The sequence below is a fragment of the Lutjanus erythropterus genome, chromosome 7, assembly GCF_056507025.1.
Source record: "Lutjanus erythropterus isolate fLutEry1 chromosome 7, fLutEry1.hap2, whole genome shotgun sequence".
Lineage (NCBI taxonomy): Eukaryota > Metazoa > Chordata > Actinopteri > Lutjaniformes > Lutjanidae > Lutjanus > Lutjanus erythropterus.
In genome coordinates this window covers 38,768,803-38,784,988 of record NC_139323.1, presented here as the reverse complement: position 1 = coordinate 38,784,988, position 16,186 = coordinate 38,768,803, and the positions used below count along the sequence as shown (strand labels likewise).

The window sequence follows — 16,186 nt, the reverse complement described above, 5'->3', positions numbered from 1 at the left end:
TGAAGAAACTCCCTCAAGGCGTTATTGAGAAATTGCGTTCACAAGAATGGAATGACCTGAAAACATGATGTCACGGCTGTTGCTGGCGTGGAAGCATAAAAAATGTTTTTTTCAAAAATCACAGATGTCCTTCAGCATGTAGTCGTGGATGTGCACAAAAAATTAGGCTGATTGGTCCAGTAGTGTGAGAGATGAGTTGCTGACAAGCTCCAGGACCATTTATCACACATGCACGTAATTGCATGATAGCGACTGGATAGATTACGATTATGTAAATGTACATGGTCCCCAGAGGATTAACCTTAGTTTCCTGAGTTATCATTTGACTTTACATCTAGCATGACCAACAGCCCAAACTCTTCACTGTTTTTTTTACCCCATTAGAGGTAAGAATCTAAGACAAAGGGTCTCTCCATTGTTCATGCTTTCAACACTCTTTTACCCACAGCTAATGAGCATCACAGTCTCATGGAGCTGCGAGCGTGGCTGTAGAGCTAAGTCTTGTTCCTTGTATGTATGCATACTTAGACCCTTTACATGTTCTAGTCTTTTTTTGCCTGTTTAGAATTGAGAAGGAGTGTGTTCTGAGCTTTTCAGGGAAAGCTCGTGACTTAACATTGCGGCATTTGTCCAACAAGTGAGGCTCAAGCCAGAACTTAAAGGAGTCTTAAGATACAGCTGCCTGTAATCTGTGTCTCCTCTCTCTTTCGTCCATCAGCCTCTATGCCACTCCACCCTCTGAGGTTGTGGAACCAGTCATGGCTTTGGATGCTGGATTTATATGTTGTATCTCAGTAGAAAGGCCCCAAAGTCCTGTCATCTCATTCCACTGGCACCCACTTGCCACCCAAAACCTGGCATTTGCTTCTGACGGGCAGATACACAGGGCACATGGTTTCATATGTTGCACCATTTTTGTTGGATCTGTCCAATCCGTAATCCAGCCAGATGGATTTGCTCTGACTGCCAGACCACCAGTCAGGCTTTCTGCTCTCAAGTGTTGATGGCACAAGCAACCCCAATCACTTACTTAATCAACAGTACATTCTTGTTAATGAATTCATCCATCCTCCACTGAGCCTGCTTTATTTCTCTGTCTCCCTCGTGAATGCAGGCAATTGCTCAGACTCAGTTTAAGTTCCATCTGGGAATTCTAATGATTTGCAGTTCTTTCTGTAAGATGTTTTTTATGTTACATGGCACCATTTGTGCAGTTATTGTTTTGTAGTAAGGTTACGCCTGGGTGATACAGCTGTCTCGGTCTGGACGGTAGTCTTGCAGTTTACACATCACGGCACTCTGATAGTTGTCCATCCATCTATATCTGGGGGATTGTTTCCGGTGACAGCAGGCCGAGCGTGACATCCTGCTCTTCAGCAGCTGTTTCCAGCAGCTTCATCTCTGCTGGCTCCTTGCACGAGAAGGAGAAGCAGTTCTACTCTGAGCTGCCTCTAAATGTATGCCCTAATTTTGCACACTCTTTGTTGTCTTGTTTGTAACTTCATGCTTCTTGTGTGTCGACGGGGCAGCCAAACAACACCCCTCTTAAATGATTAACTGCTTGTGTTTCACTCATAGCAACTAGGAATATGATAGGCTGTTTATGAGCCAATGCGGGAGCACATGTGGGGTCTGTCTGTTAAATGACTGGCTGTTTGTGTGCAACTCATTATGAGCTGTGAAGTATTCGTTTCATGCCTTCATGGTGGGTTGCATTTGATGCTTTTAAGTGAAACCATCAAACATTTTATTGAGCTACTTTCTTACTGCAGATACATATCAGTATCCTTTTATTGCCCAGGCCTAAGTCAGGTCTATGAAGACCAGAACAAGAGTTCTTGACAAAGACTAGACACCAAGCTCTTCAGGACAAAAATGACTGTTTTTGTCATTAGCTCGAATGTCCACTTATAAGATTTTCTGTTATGTGAAACACAAAACTTTGCCTTCAATTATCACCTCTGCTTTTGGCTGTCTGTCCAGTCTAGCTCCAGGGCTTGAAAGGAATTGCTGGCTTGCATTAAAGTCAGTCCCTGCATTGATTGAATGAAGTATTGTAGCTTATATTGTCCCATATTCAACAACAGGCCTTTGTTCCCAAAAGTGGGACTTTCTGTAGGGCCTTATGTCAGGGTTTTTTAAGTTTTCATAAGAGGCCCAGACTAGTTATTTTTTATTCTGTAAATATTTTGTAGCCTAGTGAGAGAAACAAAAATGCAATTGTTGTGCTGCCAATTTGAGAAAGAGGAAACAGCAACCACTTGGGAAGCAGCAAGATATGACCGCTTCCATCCTCTTTGTGCAACTCAGGATGCTGAAAATAATTTGAAACCCCAACACTGAGGTTTCATTGTGAGACAACATAAACAGAATCTGAATCTGGGGCTCAGAGTATTACTTCTGGAGTTGATCATAAACCTTAGTGGCTACCCTTAGAAAATGTGCAAACACAAAACACACTTACAGTTAGTGATTGTTAGCCAGTCAGTGGCTTCGTTATGAACTGAGAGATTTGAAGGAATCAGGTTTTGTCCGTAGAAACGAGCAGTTAATCGCTTGGTAATGAAACATGTTTACATTTTTCCCACTGTATTCTGGCCATGTGTCAATCCTATTTTATTTGGGTAGACTTAGTTCTTGTGGTCCAACAAGCTGTTTAATGAATAATCCCTCTGGAGGAGAAAATACCTTTAATGCAGTCCATGTAAGGTTGCAAATAGCTTATTGCATAGAATTCTGTTGAGTTTATAAACCTTTCAGCATAATCTTTGTGTGGTTTAAGCACTTAATCTTTGTAAACAGGCGTGTTTTATGGAGGAATTGTACTTCTTGTATACACAGTTACACATGAGAACCACCTTGCACAACTAGCTTTTCACCGTTTGCCACTGCTCCCTCAGAGTTCAATTGCCTCACTCAAGGCCCTTTAGCAACAGCAGTTGAAGGACAAGGCAGCGCGTCCTGATAATTTTCAGCGTGTTCTGGTATTCAAAGCAGGTGTCCTCCATTGTTGGTGCTTCTGTTTTGTCTTTTTTATGCTGCCTTCTCCTCTTTTTTTTCCCTGACAATGAATGATGGCACTTATCCCAGGTATGCACCGTAGCATCTTTGGGCAAGCCCCTTTTCCATTGAAAGACATAGTTTCCATTTGCTGTAATGACAGAATAATGGCATCACACCTGGTGCTCCACCCTCATTTGCCTACACGTATGAACACATACACACCCGCACACGTATACACATGCACACACAGATACACTAAAGGAGAAACTCAGCTAAAACCAAGCAAACACATAAATTCCACTGACTAAGGGGTTAGAGGTGTTAGGTACCTCCTACAGTTACGTAGGGAATCCCCTCCCAGCCCCTTGTCTTCACTCCCAACATGCCTGCTGCAGCCTTACCCCTTCACCCTCTCCTTACAACCTAGTGGAAACTCATAACCACCTTTCATTGGGTGTTCTGCCAGTTCTGCACATACTTCTCCACTTTTGAACTCCTCCTACCCATCCTGTTCCTATTTTCAAGCAAAAAAACATGCCCCCAGTTGTATAATGCTCCCATCTGGGTCTGCAAAACAACATCGCAAGCACCTGAACCATGCCTGCTGTCTAGTCTAGTGACTATGTTTCTCATTATGTGCAATTTTTTTCTTGCATTGTTTGTATGTATTTGAGCAGTTTTTGCTGGGTTAGTCCATGCTATTCATGCTAATACTTGCTAACAAAGATAGCACAGAAGTGACCCAAATAAAAGTCCAATATGTGTTCAAATGTTGAACATTTGTCAATACAAGAGAATAAAAACATAAATTCTGAAAATCTTGCTATGTTTATTGCTCTGCAAGTATGTACTTTTAATTTTGCATGCAAGTTTCATCTTAGGTCCAGTTTTTCTCACCTTAAACTCCAGTGATGTGTCTGAATCTGAGCCTTGATGTAGTTGCATGACATTATGTTTTGCCCATCAGTCTGGCTCTCAAACTCTTTAATCTAGAGTCACATATCTGTGGTTATCAAATATCAATAGCTGTATATTTTTCCTTGAAATTTGGGGCTTAGTGGTTCACAGAAGATAAATTACAATTATTTCAGTGATCTGTCGACTTACTATGAGGCACCTCCTCCAAAAAATGTTCAAATGTGCAACATTTAAAAGGACCAATGTAAAGAGTATCTTGTGTCACTCTCCTGTTTCAAGTGTGTTTGAGAGCCTGCGGTGGTTCTGAAACTGCTGAAACATCAAACTCTGCATCTGCATCCAGTGTTTGGTTTGTCTGTCCTGGGCTACTGTAGAAACATGGCAATTCAACATGGCAACCGTGGAAGAGGACATGCATCCTCTGTAGATACAGTCAAACAATAATGAAAAACGTTTTTCTCTTTGTCTGTCAAAAACCCAAAGACAGGAAATCTTAACAACTAAGATGCCAAATAAAGACGGCAGAACAATGACTAAAATGTTTAATAAATGATCTAAATGAAATCCATTAGTCTTGGCTATACTTAAAGATTAATGCTGATGTACTGTAGAATACTAACATGTCAAACCTAAGCACACAACCTCTGTTAACATAGTTAACATTACTAGATGCAGCATATTGACACACTTGCACATTGGATGGAGTCTTGGTCTAGAAAAGTTTTAGAAACTGCATGTTGTTCTATTCTCAGCCTGGGTGAATCAGTCCAAAGTAAACGTGCGGATTGCTGTGCAGAGCTTAGTTTTTAGATATGTCAAAAAGATACAAAAATCTTTATATTACAGATATCAAAGGAAACCTCTGAGTTTTGCTCTGAATATCTCATGGTGAGTACCAGCCCCTAATGACAAGGTCTTCCCTACGTGCCTTACAATTATGCTTTGCGTCAGATGTTTCATCTCCGTCCCTCAGATCCATCAAGGTCTCCATCCTTCTATTCTGATGGAGATTGGGTTGATGAATCAGCTCCACCCTATATATGGCAAATTCTGTGGTCTTGGTCAGCGCAAGTCCTTGTAGTTAGGTTGAGCTCAGTGTGTGGGGTATATGACCCTGGACGCACTGATGCCTGTGCCAGTAGAATATATTCTATCCTTCAGGAGTAGCAAAAATATACTTTGCATGTTTTTCATGGTTTTATCTACATAGCAGGACTCTTTCTCTGTAATATAAAATGTATTTTAATGTGTGGAATTGGTTAATAGACTGGCAAAATTCAAATTACTGGAAAGTTACGAATCCATTATTGTCAAGGAATAAAGGCGGATTTACATCTTGTTCATTCATATCTCCCAAATGGTTTGATATATTACATATTGTTGGCTATTTCTGCATCATGATGACATTAGTGGATGTGAACACAGCAGCTGTTTAGGGGATAAATGTTTGGTTGTAGAGCACGCCCAGCAACCTCCAAAAAAAAAACAAAAAAAAACCCAACCACGTTTAATAGTTACTGCCCAAAGCATTACCCCAGAAGAAGTGATCATTATTTGATATCCACCAGCTGGTGTCCCAGCACTGAGTGTATATGTCATGGTCTCCATGGCGACTCTGGTTTATTCATTTACACACACGCAGTCACACAGATGGACAAGATTTTGGAAGCGGACAGGCGTATTGTCTTGGACACATTAAGGCTGAATCCATTTTATGCTCTGAATTTAAACAAGGACATTTGTGTTTGACTGTGAGGAGAGTGCAGTGAGAGCACCGCTGACCTCATCTGTCTGTGTTGAAAAACAGGCATCAAGCACAGCACTACTGTTGCTGATGAGCCGAAACTAAAAATGACTTTTTCTGTCTCTCATTTAGAGAAAAACTATTCCTGTGGCATCTGAAGCTCATCTTCCCTCAGAGCAGCACCGAGTTCAGCCAGAGGAGGTGAGTTACACAACAATATTCAATTTCTTGAATAATGGACTCGCCGAACTTTCTGCTGAAGCACCAGTGTTTTGTTGACTGAAAGCGAATTATTAATACTGTTTCAGCATTCGGACGGAGTGCTTGTTGCACTGCATTGTAAAAGATGCGCACAGATTATATCCGTTATGACTGTGATTGGATGTTAACGTTCACATATTTTCTCTCACATTTGGTTCCTTGTTTTTAGGGTGTCCGACAAGCAAACCCTGGTGCAGATCTTGACCCCATATATCCACCCTACAGAGTCGGACCCTGTGACACGTCAAAAGTGAGCCTTGTCCTAAAATTCCATGTTATATTTTCGTTGTGATTGTTTGCACAGATGCACCAGTCCATGTTTTTTTAAACCCAGATACGACACCCAAACTCACACTCAAGTTATGTTAGCATAGTACCAGTCTGATATGGTGCTTTTTGTGCTTTTTGTGCAGCACAGATTGAGATACTGTATGGAAGTCTGCAACTATAGATGACAAGTGAAGATTTGAATATACCTACATGTTTTGGTGCTTGTTATAAAGTTTGTAGATATTGGTAAGATCATTTATAAAATTCTGTCTTTTACAAGTAGAGCAGCAGGCCACAGTTATTCTCATAATTCATTAATCTGATCATTATTTTCATTAAGCCAAAAAAAAAGGTGAAAAATGTTCATCAGAACTTCCCAGAGTCCAAAGTGACGTCTTCAAATTGCCTCTTTTGTCAAACCAACAGCCCAAAACCCAATGACACTTCATTTATGATCATAAATGATAAATAAAAGCAGCAGTCCTCATATTTAAGAAGCTGGAAGCAGAAAATGATTGTCAAAGTAGTTGGCAGTTAATTTTCTCTCAACCAGCTAAGCGGTTAATCGAGTAATCGTCGCAGCTTTAATCACATGACTGACAGACCATGTGCTTCTCTAATACATGTAACAAATAGTTCAAGCTGCAGGATTACTGGTGTTGTGATCAGATACAGACCTTACAAACAGCTGTGAGCTGCTGTCTGACTCGGTGCTGTGTTTTCTTTTTGTATTTACACACCTGGTTTTGAAAGCGCCTCCATATCGAACTGCGGCCATGTTTTATGGCAGAGGAAGCAGCCAGTTCACATTGATGGATTTGATGAATAGTGCTGTGCAGAGCTGCACTGGGGCTACAGGCCTTGTACAGCTACAGTGAAAGCTGTGTCCATATCATGAGCTTTAAGTCTAACAGCAGTATTTAATGTGTATGCAGCTCTGTCAACATGTCTGTTCAGTTATATTGAGTTCATTTTGTGTCGTCCACTTCAGTTTTTGTTGAATCCTGCAGAAAATCCACAAACCCTAGATAAATATGTTGCATTCTGTGGCAGAAATCTATGAGTAGGCATAAAAAAAACCTTAACAATGTGATAATAGACCCAGACATCAACACCAGTTTGATATGGCTTGGACAACCTTGAAGCTGAAGGATAATGACTGCTGCTCAGCCCACGGTTTGATCTTGAAAAGTTCAAATGAGCAGTTTTCCTCTTGGCAACATCTGTGTATTTAGTTATTGGATTCTCATGTTCATTAAAACTGTGAATGAGATTGGGGAGGACGAAGCTAATTGAATTGCTCGAAACAATTGCTGTTGAAGTGCAGATATCACTGTGGCTGCATTTCAGCAGCAATTATTTTGAGCAGCATCGTATAATGTCACAAACTCGCCATAATTCCAACACCACTATGACGCAGTTACGTTCATTTGCTATTGTTTCACATCGTCCTGGAAATATTACAGAGCATATAAGCTTTTTTGTATCGTCTAAAACTGTGTTGTCAGGAGAGAGCCCGAGCGTCACTGCTGCATGTCTGAACCAGTCGTTAAAACACAGAAATACAATGACCTGTTGTATTTCAGATTCACTCACTGCCCTCACCGTAAGGCCATTTGCAGCCTTGACTGCAGCTTTGGTTTTGATGACCTGTATCAGGTCCGCTGTCGCCAGTATGCCAGACCAGAGCCCCTGTAATTGAGTTTGGCAGCAGTGTTTTCAGGGATCATGCCTCAGTTACAGACTTGGTACAGATCAATCTGCACAATCTGTACAAGAAGGAACGGGCCAAGACACAAATATAGCTCGTAGGAGATTCATGTTCACTAATTATTTAACAACCCCAATTCCAAAACAGTTGGGACATTGTGTAAAAGGCAAAATAAAAACTGAATCCAATGATTTGCAAATCATTTTTGACAGGATCATGATGGCAATGAAAAAGGGGTCCTTGAAAGGCATGCACAAGTTTTGGAGCAACATGTGCTTCCATCTAGAATCTTGCTAGAATCTTTTTTTCAGAGATGTCCCTGATTATTTCAGAAAGACAATGCCAAGACACATTCTGCATGTGTTCCAACAGTGTGGCTTCATAATAAAGGAGTGCGGTAATGAGACAAGTCTGCCTGCGGTCCAGACCTGAGTGTTATAAAGCACAGAATACGACAACAGACACCCCAGACTGTTGAGCACCTGAAGTGATATATCAAGCAAGAATGAGAAAGAATATTATTTTCAAAACTTCAACAATAAGTGTCCTCAGTTCCCAAACACTAACTGGGTGTTGTTAAAAGAAAAGGTGATGTAACACAGTGGTAAACAGGCCCCTCACAACTTTTTTGAAATGTGATGCAGGCATGACATTCAGAATGAGTTTATATTCAGAAAAAAAAAAACTTTATTAGTTTAAACGTAAAATATATTTTTACTGTGTTCAATTCAATATAGGTTTCATTGCATTCTGTTTCTGTTTTACACAACATCCTAAGTTTTAAGAATTAGATTTGTTTTGTAAAGTCTTCTTTTCTCCTCTCCACAATTTTAAGTGCATGAATCAATGTGAAACACTCGGCTGATTTATACCAACGCACTTTGTCATAATTGTGCTCAGCTTTAATGTGAGTGTTTCATATAGAACAGATGAATAGGTGGAGTGGTTCCTTTTAATGGGTTCAATTTATCTCAGTGCCATTGAGGAGAAAATTTAGTTAGTGAATTTACAAAAGCAAAGGTCATTTTCTATCTTTAATATCAACTCAAACCACTTTGTGGCTCTCTGTGTTCTGTTCATTTCCCACAATCTTACTTTCCTGCATTTATCTTTGTAATTTTGCTCTGGCTTCACTCTCATTTTAAGTTCCCAGGCTCACGTTTCTACCGACATGAACTGCAGTTTTTGAACAAGGCAGGCTCTTTGATTGCAGAACACTCAGTATGTCTAATCAGAACCTCTAAAAGAACAGTGATCTGACTCCGCTGACCTAACCTTTGTACTGATAACAGTCAGCAGTCTACTGTAAAACCTTCAGTGAGAGCATATCGTAGACTGGTGCACCTCGTCAAAATAGACACCTAACTTGGTTCGTTGCCAGCCGTATAGACACAACCTCCGCTTAGTCTAGATTCAAGTGAGTGGAGTTTAACTCTCCATGGCCCATTTGCTGGCTGTTTACAGGGGGCTCATGTGCCGTGGTCATCAGTTGCGTGGAGGATTGTCCCTTACGCAAGAAGCCTTTACATATCAGTCAGCATACCAGACAAGTGTACATTTGGTTCTCTCCTGTGCTGCACTCAATGAGCTCTTTGTGTTTTGACCTTTATGGTAACCACCTTAGGAAATTCTTCACAGTCCACGCTACCATATTTTTTTTTTCCACTGTCTTTTGGTTTTGGTTGGTGTTGAGTGTCTAACCTCCTGTTGTGATGTGAATTTCTGTTTCAGGCTGAAGATGTATGTGCACACTCCGTTTGATCATGTTAAAGTCTTCATGAAAGCAGAGGGGAGGAAGGCCAACTCTGTGAGGTGAGATGTTCTTTCCAGGTTATTTGTCACCCATCTTAGTTCAATATAATGTGATTCCCACAGGGAATTATGATTTTGCTTTCTGTCTTGATGGAAGTTTTGTTGCAGGGTGAATAAAGATATCTGATTAGCAATATAGATTATAATAACCTCATGGTTTAAATCATGAGGTAACAGCTAAAGAAAGGTTTCATCAACCACTGGGACACTTTTCACATTTTACGTGCTGAATTTAGTTTTGTGTGACTTTATGTGGTTATTTACACTACAGCTCAACAGATAAAAGATTTCTGAGGCCAATATTGATATTTGAGAATTTATCTGATCACACTATACACCAATATTTGTTCAACAGAAACACAAAATAATTATAATTTTTAAAAGAACACTTTTTACAAGGATTGTTTCAATTTTGACATTTATTAAAGAAAAAGAAAGACCAAAATTTATACTTGGGGGGGACACTGAACATTTTGGAATACCTCATTTTTTAGTTTTTTGTTTTTTAAGAGAGAAAGAAGATGTTGCATTGGTGGCACAGAAAAAATAGCTAAATTCTTGTAAAGAGTGAGGTATGACGTTCCTCTATATGTGTGTTTTTATGGTCTTCAATCCCACACACACACAAAAAAAACAGGTTACATGTGAAATGAGAGCACAGAACCTTGTCTGCAAGCTGAAGACCAGCCTCACGATGGAGTATTTCTGCTATGCATGCACAAATGCATTCCTGCAAGGCGAAGCACAGGGCTGTGACAAAAAATATAAGAAAATAATAACCACAAGTTTGCTAGTAAGTTTGAAAGTATGATATCTTTGGTTGTCTTTGGTTGTTAATGCAGAAGATGCCATTCAAGTTACAAATATTTTCCTGCACAATAAAACAAAAGAAGTACAACAGATAATACAGACAAATGTGTTAAAGTTAAGATCCAGGCTTTGTAGTTTGTGTGGCTAAAATTTGAGGATAAAATAAAATTGAAGGCACTTTTTTAATCTTCAGAAATGCTTCAGAATCCTGTCATTGCTCAGGCATCCAGACTTTGTGACCGTTGTGACCATTGGATTTGAGTTACCAGTCATGACTGATTTATTCAGCATGTATGAAATCGACATAATTTGTTTATGAACATGACATCACTGACTTGTAAATTCCTGCGAAGCTACACAGACTTTTGGCAGAGAAGACTTAAGGGCTGTTTCTCCTCCCCCTTTTTTTTAACTTTGATTCCAACATTGAGAAATGCCATTGATCAAGAAAATTATCCACATCTTTCGTCTCCATCTGCTTTCTTTCACTTCCTCTCTCATCACTCTATTTCCATAGTTTCTGTCCTGTGCGCTCTCTTCCTGCCCTGTCGTTTTATTTTTTTTTCATTGGGGTCAGGGGATGGTGTCGATAGCACCCATTTGCCTCGCCTAGTTTCAGCGTCTTTGGCTGTCCTCCATTTCCACTTAGTCATGGAGTGAATGATGATCCTCCACGCTCATAATCATTCCCCCCCCTGGCCAGCGTGAAACGTCATGAAACCTGCTATCCCATCTTTCATTCTTGTAACGCACTCATGCCCCTTTTGTTTTGCCCGATGGGCTGGGCTGCACACACTGCAGATAAATTATATTTTATGGCAGCATATAGAGAGGAATTACTAAAAGATGAGTGTAGAGATGTGACACATGAGCCAAGGTTTAGCATGAGCTGTCAGGCTGGCACCTTTTACCCTTACATGAATTTAATGGGAGTTTGAATGCTTTTAAATGTCTCATTATCTCAGATTCCACACACCTTTGGGGTGTCACCATCATAATGACAGTCATTACATGATTTTTAATGCTGCATAATCACAGTTAATATTATAGAAGCTCATCAAGTCTGAAAGTTTCTGCAGATTTTTACCCAACAAATCCAGATTTCTTTAAAGAAGTGGATTAGTTTAAACTGATGAAGACGGTGCCTGACAGTAACTCGAGTGTGAGGACAGTTTAGAGTGTGCTTCTGCGATTATAAACCGAAGAGAAAAATGTAGAGAAAGCAATGTGTTAAATAATATGTTTGGTGATTTATGTTTCAGAGCAAGACTGTCCCAAACAAAGAAAAATTACAGCATTTATTATAACACCTGCATTTACAGGTGAGACGTCCCTGTGGACAACAATGATAGTGTTTTCACTGTAATAACCAAAAAAAATATAAAGTCAAAAATAAAATTATATAAAGAAAAATCTCCTTCCTTTTAACTGGTTTACATACCCCTCACTGTAGTTTTGCCAGGAAAAATATGAACACAGGTCCGTTTCATTTGATTTTATGAAGGCTTGACATGGTGGCAGACATTACAGATGACTATATGGAAATACCCAATTCTCTCTGGGATTATTTTATTCGCTTATAGTTCATATAGAGGCATCAGTATTAAACTGAAACTATTTCATAACCAGTTAAAGTTTTTTAGTGAAACAGTGCAATTATCCACCTCTGAAGATCTCACAGCTCTGTGACCATTTTTCTCCATTTGAAAATAATAATACACGTAGAAGTTTGTCAGATCTCATGTGATGTCACCCCTAGATTCTATAGTAGACCAGAACGGACAAACCAAACACAATGGCCCTAGATCCGGTCTTGTTTTTTTTACGATCACTGTAGGTTCTCTTATATAGTGAGATGAAGTGTTCACAATTTATGAGCTCATTGCTAGATGCCACTAAATGCTACACACTGGTCCTTTAAATAAAATCAAAATATTTTTATGAATTATCAACGGAGAACCTCAATATTCATTCTGCGTTTCATGATTTGTTCAGGCTGACAAAATTAAAACAGAACCAGGAAATTTACCTTTACCTTACGACTATGACATGATCAATATATATAATACTGGAAAAATGGTCTATATATTCAGTGTGTGCTGATAAGATATAACCTTTGACATATGTCATTGAAAGACCACATTTCCTACCCATGTCAATCCCGTCTTTTTGCCTGAAATATCCATCAAAAGTATACACAATATGCCAAGAACCTCAATATAAATATATTTCAGTGCTTATTTTCCATCAGCTTTCTCAGCTTTGTTTTTATAGGTGTTCGTGAGGTGATTTGGTTTCACATTAAATATTTATGTCAGGGTGGAGAGCTATGCAGACGTAGGTACTTGTGATTTCTTTTTTTTTTTAGTAAATGAGTCATAACAGTTGTTATCTACGTTACCGTGTTTCCAGAGAAAGGTTTTATACATTTCTCCTCGTAGCTATTATCCTGATAGAGCCACTGTCGTAAATCAGACTTTGGAGGAAGAATGTTTTGACTTGACAAGTCTGTGATAATAACTAATTCAACAGTATAATAAAACTCTGCCTCTCTGTCTCACTTTCTCTTTCAGTAACCTTTTCCTGTCATTCCTTAATAGCTCAGAGAATCGGCTGCATAATGAAGGACTGTCAAGTCCATAACTCAAGTGTTTATTGTCAACATCAGAGTGAGGATGGATGAATGGAAGTAGTGCAAAATTCCCATACTTTTAAGTAGGTGCAGTTACATAACAGACCACGGCCGCAGAGTATAGCTCTAATAAGAAGAGAGGCCCCCTACAGACTGAGGTCACGTCCCATTTTAGAGGTCCCAAACAAGGTCAAAGCATTGCAACCATAAAGGGGCCTCCACCTTTTTGAATAATGCACTCTTAGGAGAAAAGCCCTAATTTTGAAAGGTATTATTAATGTTATGAAGTCATGGACAGCAGCAGTCGTGGCTACTTAAAGGCTGTTTGCCAAGTCTAACACAAAGGGTATGACTGAATGTTTTTGTTGTTGAATGTCTACTGGAATATCAACGCACTCCAGTAAAGGAGCTCTTGTGCTAAACTAAACATAGCTGTGTAACCAGTCAACATTCTCTTACTGGAAAGTAGACAGACTGTGCATCAAGAGAACCATTCACACCCTTCTGAGTGTTTGTTTGTGTTATTTTTTTAATGTTGACTTTTTATTCATTCCACTCCTGAGATCCAGTTGATGCCCTTTCCTCCTTTCCCTTACCTCTTCTTTTCCTCTCAGTCAGCCGAATCCCGCAGAACATCTACGCCTGTTGACTTGTCAAAAGTGGAGATGCTGTTTTTAACTTCTTTTTTTTTTTACCAAAAAAGGAAACCTGTGTGTGTGCATTCAGTATTTTTTTGTTGTTGTGGACCCATCAGACAGTGATGTTTTTGTCCTGTCCAAGCAGTGCTTTCTTTCACATATTTGTGGCAAACCCTCTCCTTAGCCCTCCTGAGCCCGTCGATCTGCTCTCCCTCAGTTTGCCCTAAAGCAATGTTCAAGTTTGTTTCTGTGCAACAGATGCTTCCTCAGGTCTCCTGCAATGCTGGGCTGTTTTTTGGTATTTTTACTAAAATAGCAAGACTTTAATAGCAGTAGATTACGTTGCGTAATTGTTCAGTGTGCCGGTTGGAGTGGTTATATTTATATCTTATAAATTTGTGGTCATCTTTAATTATTTAAATTTCTGCAAGCCTTCTACACGCCAGGATATGGAACTTCAAACATTGAACGTCACACCAAATCTAAAGGCAAACGTCTTTATATTTGTCCTGAAGGTCCACACTCAAAGGCAGGCCAAAAACACACTGACATAGTGATGAGGAGATGCATTAACCTGTAAATGTGGGGATGATGGTGCATGCTTTTGGACAGTCTCTTGTCAAAGGCATGGTGGGACACTCATTTGTACACATGAGGACCAGGCCATCTGTTGCCATAAATGCACCTCCATGCACCACAAAAGCAACCAGAATGCATCCACCACCATCGCCTTTTTATAACCTTGTCATGGTTGAATTGTATAATAGCAAATTAATTTGGACATGCCACATTTTGACAGACTGTTTTGTTGACACAATTCCTGCCTCTGGGACAGCGTAGCAGGATGTTTGCGTGGTGGAATGGGACTGAACCGCCAAAACAACACAGAGGAAAACACTTGAATAGGTTTCGTGACCAAAATGTAATGCTTGGTTTGACTAGGTTAAGCAGCAGAATGGTTCAAAATTGGCAACAGTTGAGTGTTTACTGGATAATTGTAGCAAAGTGCCAGCAAAGAAGTTAGAAATGTTTCTTGTCTGTCTAAATATATTCAAAATATTCTGCTTTTGACTGCCTCTGCCATCCACCTCCAGTTGTAGTGATGGTCCAATTCCAGCACAGAGTTTGGGGAAATCAAAAGTATCCAATGCCTAGCAGATTTAACGGTCAATACAAAAAATGCAAACAAAAGAAAAGAAATCCAAAAGCCTCCTGTATATTATAAAGGTTGATGCTTTGGATGGTGGTGGATGGCTTTAAGATCAAAGCAACAATCAGTGATGAAGACCATGAAGATCAACAATAATTGTATTTTAATGTGAAGCACTCATAATAAATTGTAATGCCTTTAGATCATTTGAAGTTCACAATTTCAGTTGTCCAAAATGTGCATACTTGGCTAATGTTTGACTCCTAACACTGAGGACAAAGTATTGGCAACAACAACAAAAACAAGCCGACATTAAAAAAAATAATAAAAGCAGCCAGCAGCATGTGAACAGTGTCCAGAGTGAGTGAGTCAGTTTCACAAAACAATGCTAGTACCAACTAGTTGACAGCCATGGACATGTCCAACTTAATGTTGCACTAGATTCATCATTATTTTTTGTTATCAGAAACATTGCCTGTCAAATACCAAAATATTTGCAATGTTCCTTTGTCCCTGCACCTTACCACTGCGGTATCCTCAGTGATGGGTCTTAGCAGTGGAGGGGAAAACAATAGGAACCTCCCTGAAGAGAACATCAGTCTTACCCGCTGTTCTGTTCATTCACTAGAACACTATATAGAGACCAGATGTGTGCGTGTTCTTGGCTGAGTCATCCAGCCGTGTTTCTAGAAATGGCTGGAACTTTAACAATCCCACCAACACCACAGGGAGCCGCAATCTGCTTTGCCATCTACCCCTCTTTCACTGTTGTTCACAAACACTCCTGTTTTAGTTTAGCTTGTATATTTACCCAAATAAAAAACATCCGTGAAGATTAATCCATTACAAGTTCGACATAAAAACAAATGAAATGGAAATGGTATTTGTCTGGCATGCACATTGCAGATGGATGCAGTCCATGTAGATGTCCTGGTTTTGCTTGCCACAATATTTTTTATGCATATACGATCTTAGTTATATCTCTTAACCTTTGACCCTATCAATGGTGCTTTTTTCTTCCTACCCTAGAATCCATGTGCCAAACATCATGTCCATCTCTACATAGGCTATTTCTACTCGTCTGATGTGGACATGTGCCAGAAATACCCTGCAACCATTTGTTGTACTGTGGCAAGAAATTTCCTGTGTGCTCTCAGACCCACAGGCTATCGCTTCATTCCTTCATCCTGTCCTGCAGGAAGTGCCAGCACATATTGCCGTTTATTTGTGGGAGCAT

General features: G+C 39.7%; 1 protein-coding gene across 1 annotated transcript in view; it reads left to right on the top strand.

Moving 5' to 3' along the window:
- Positions 1-16,186, top strand: part of znhit6 (zinc finger HIT-type containing 6) — a 38,002-nt gene that overhangs the window by 15,708 nt on the left and 6,108 nt on the right. The window contains 3 exon segments of the mRNA XM_084723722.1: positions 5,798-5,866; positions 6,096-6,176; positions 9,639-9,719. Coding sequence (XP_084579848.1) covers positions 5,798-5,866; positions 6,096-6,176; positions 9,639-9,719 — 231 coding nt within the window.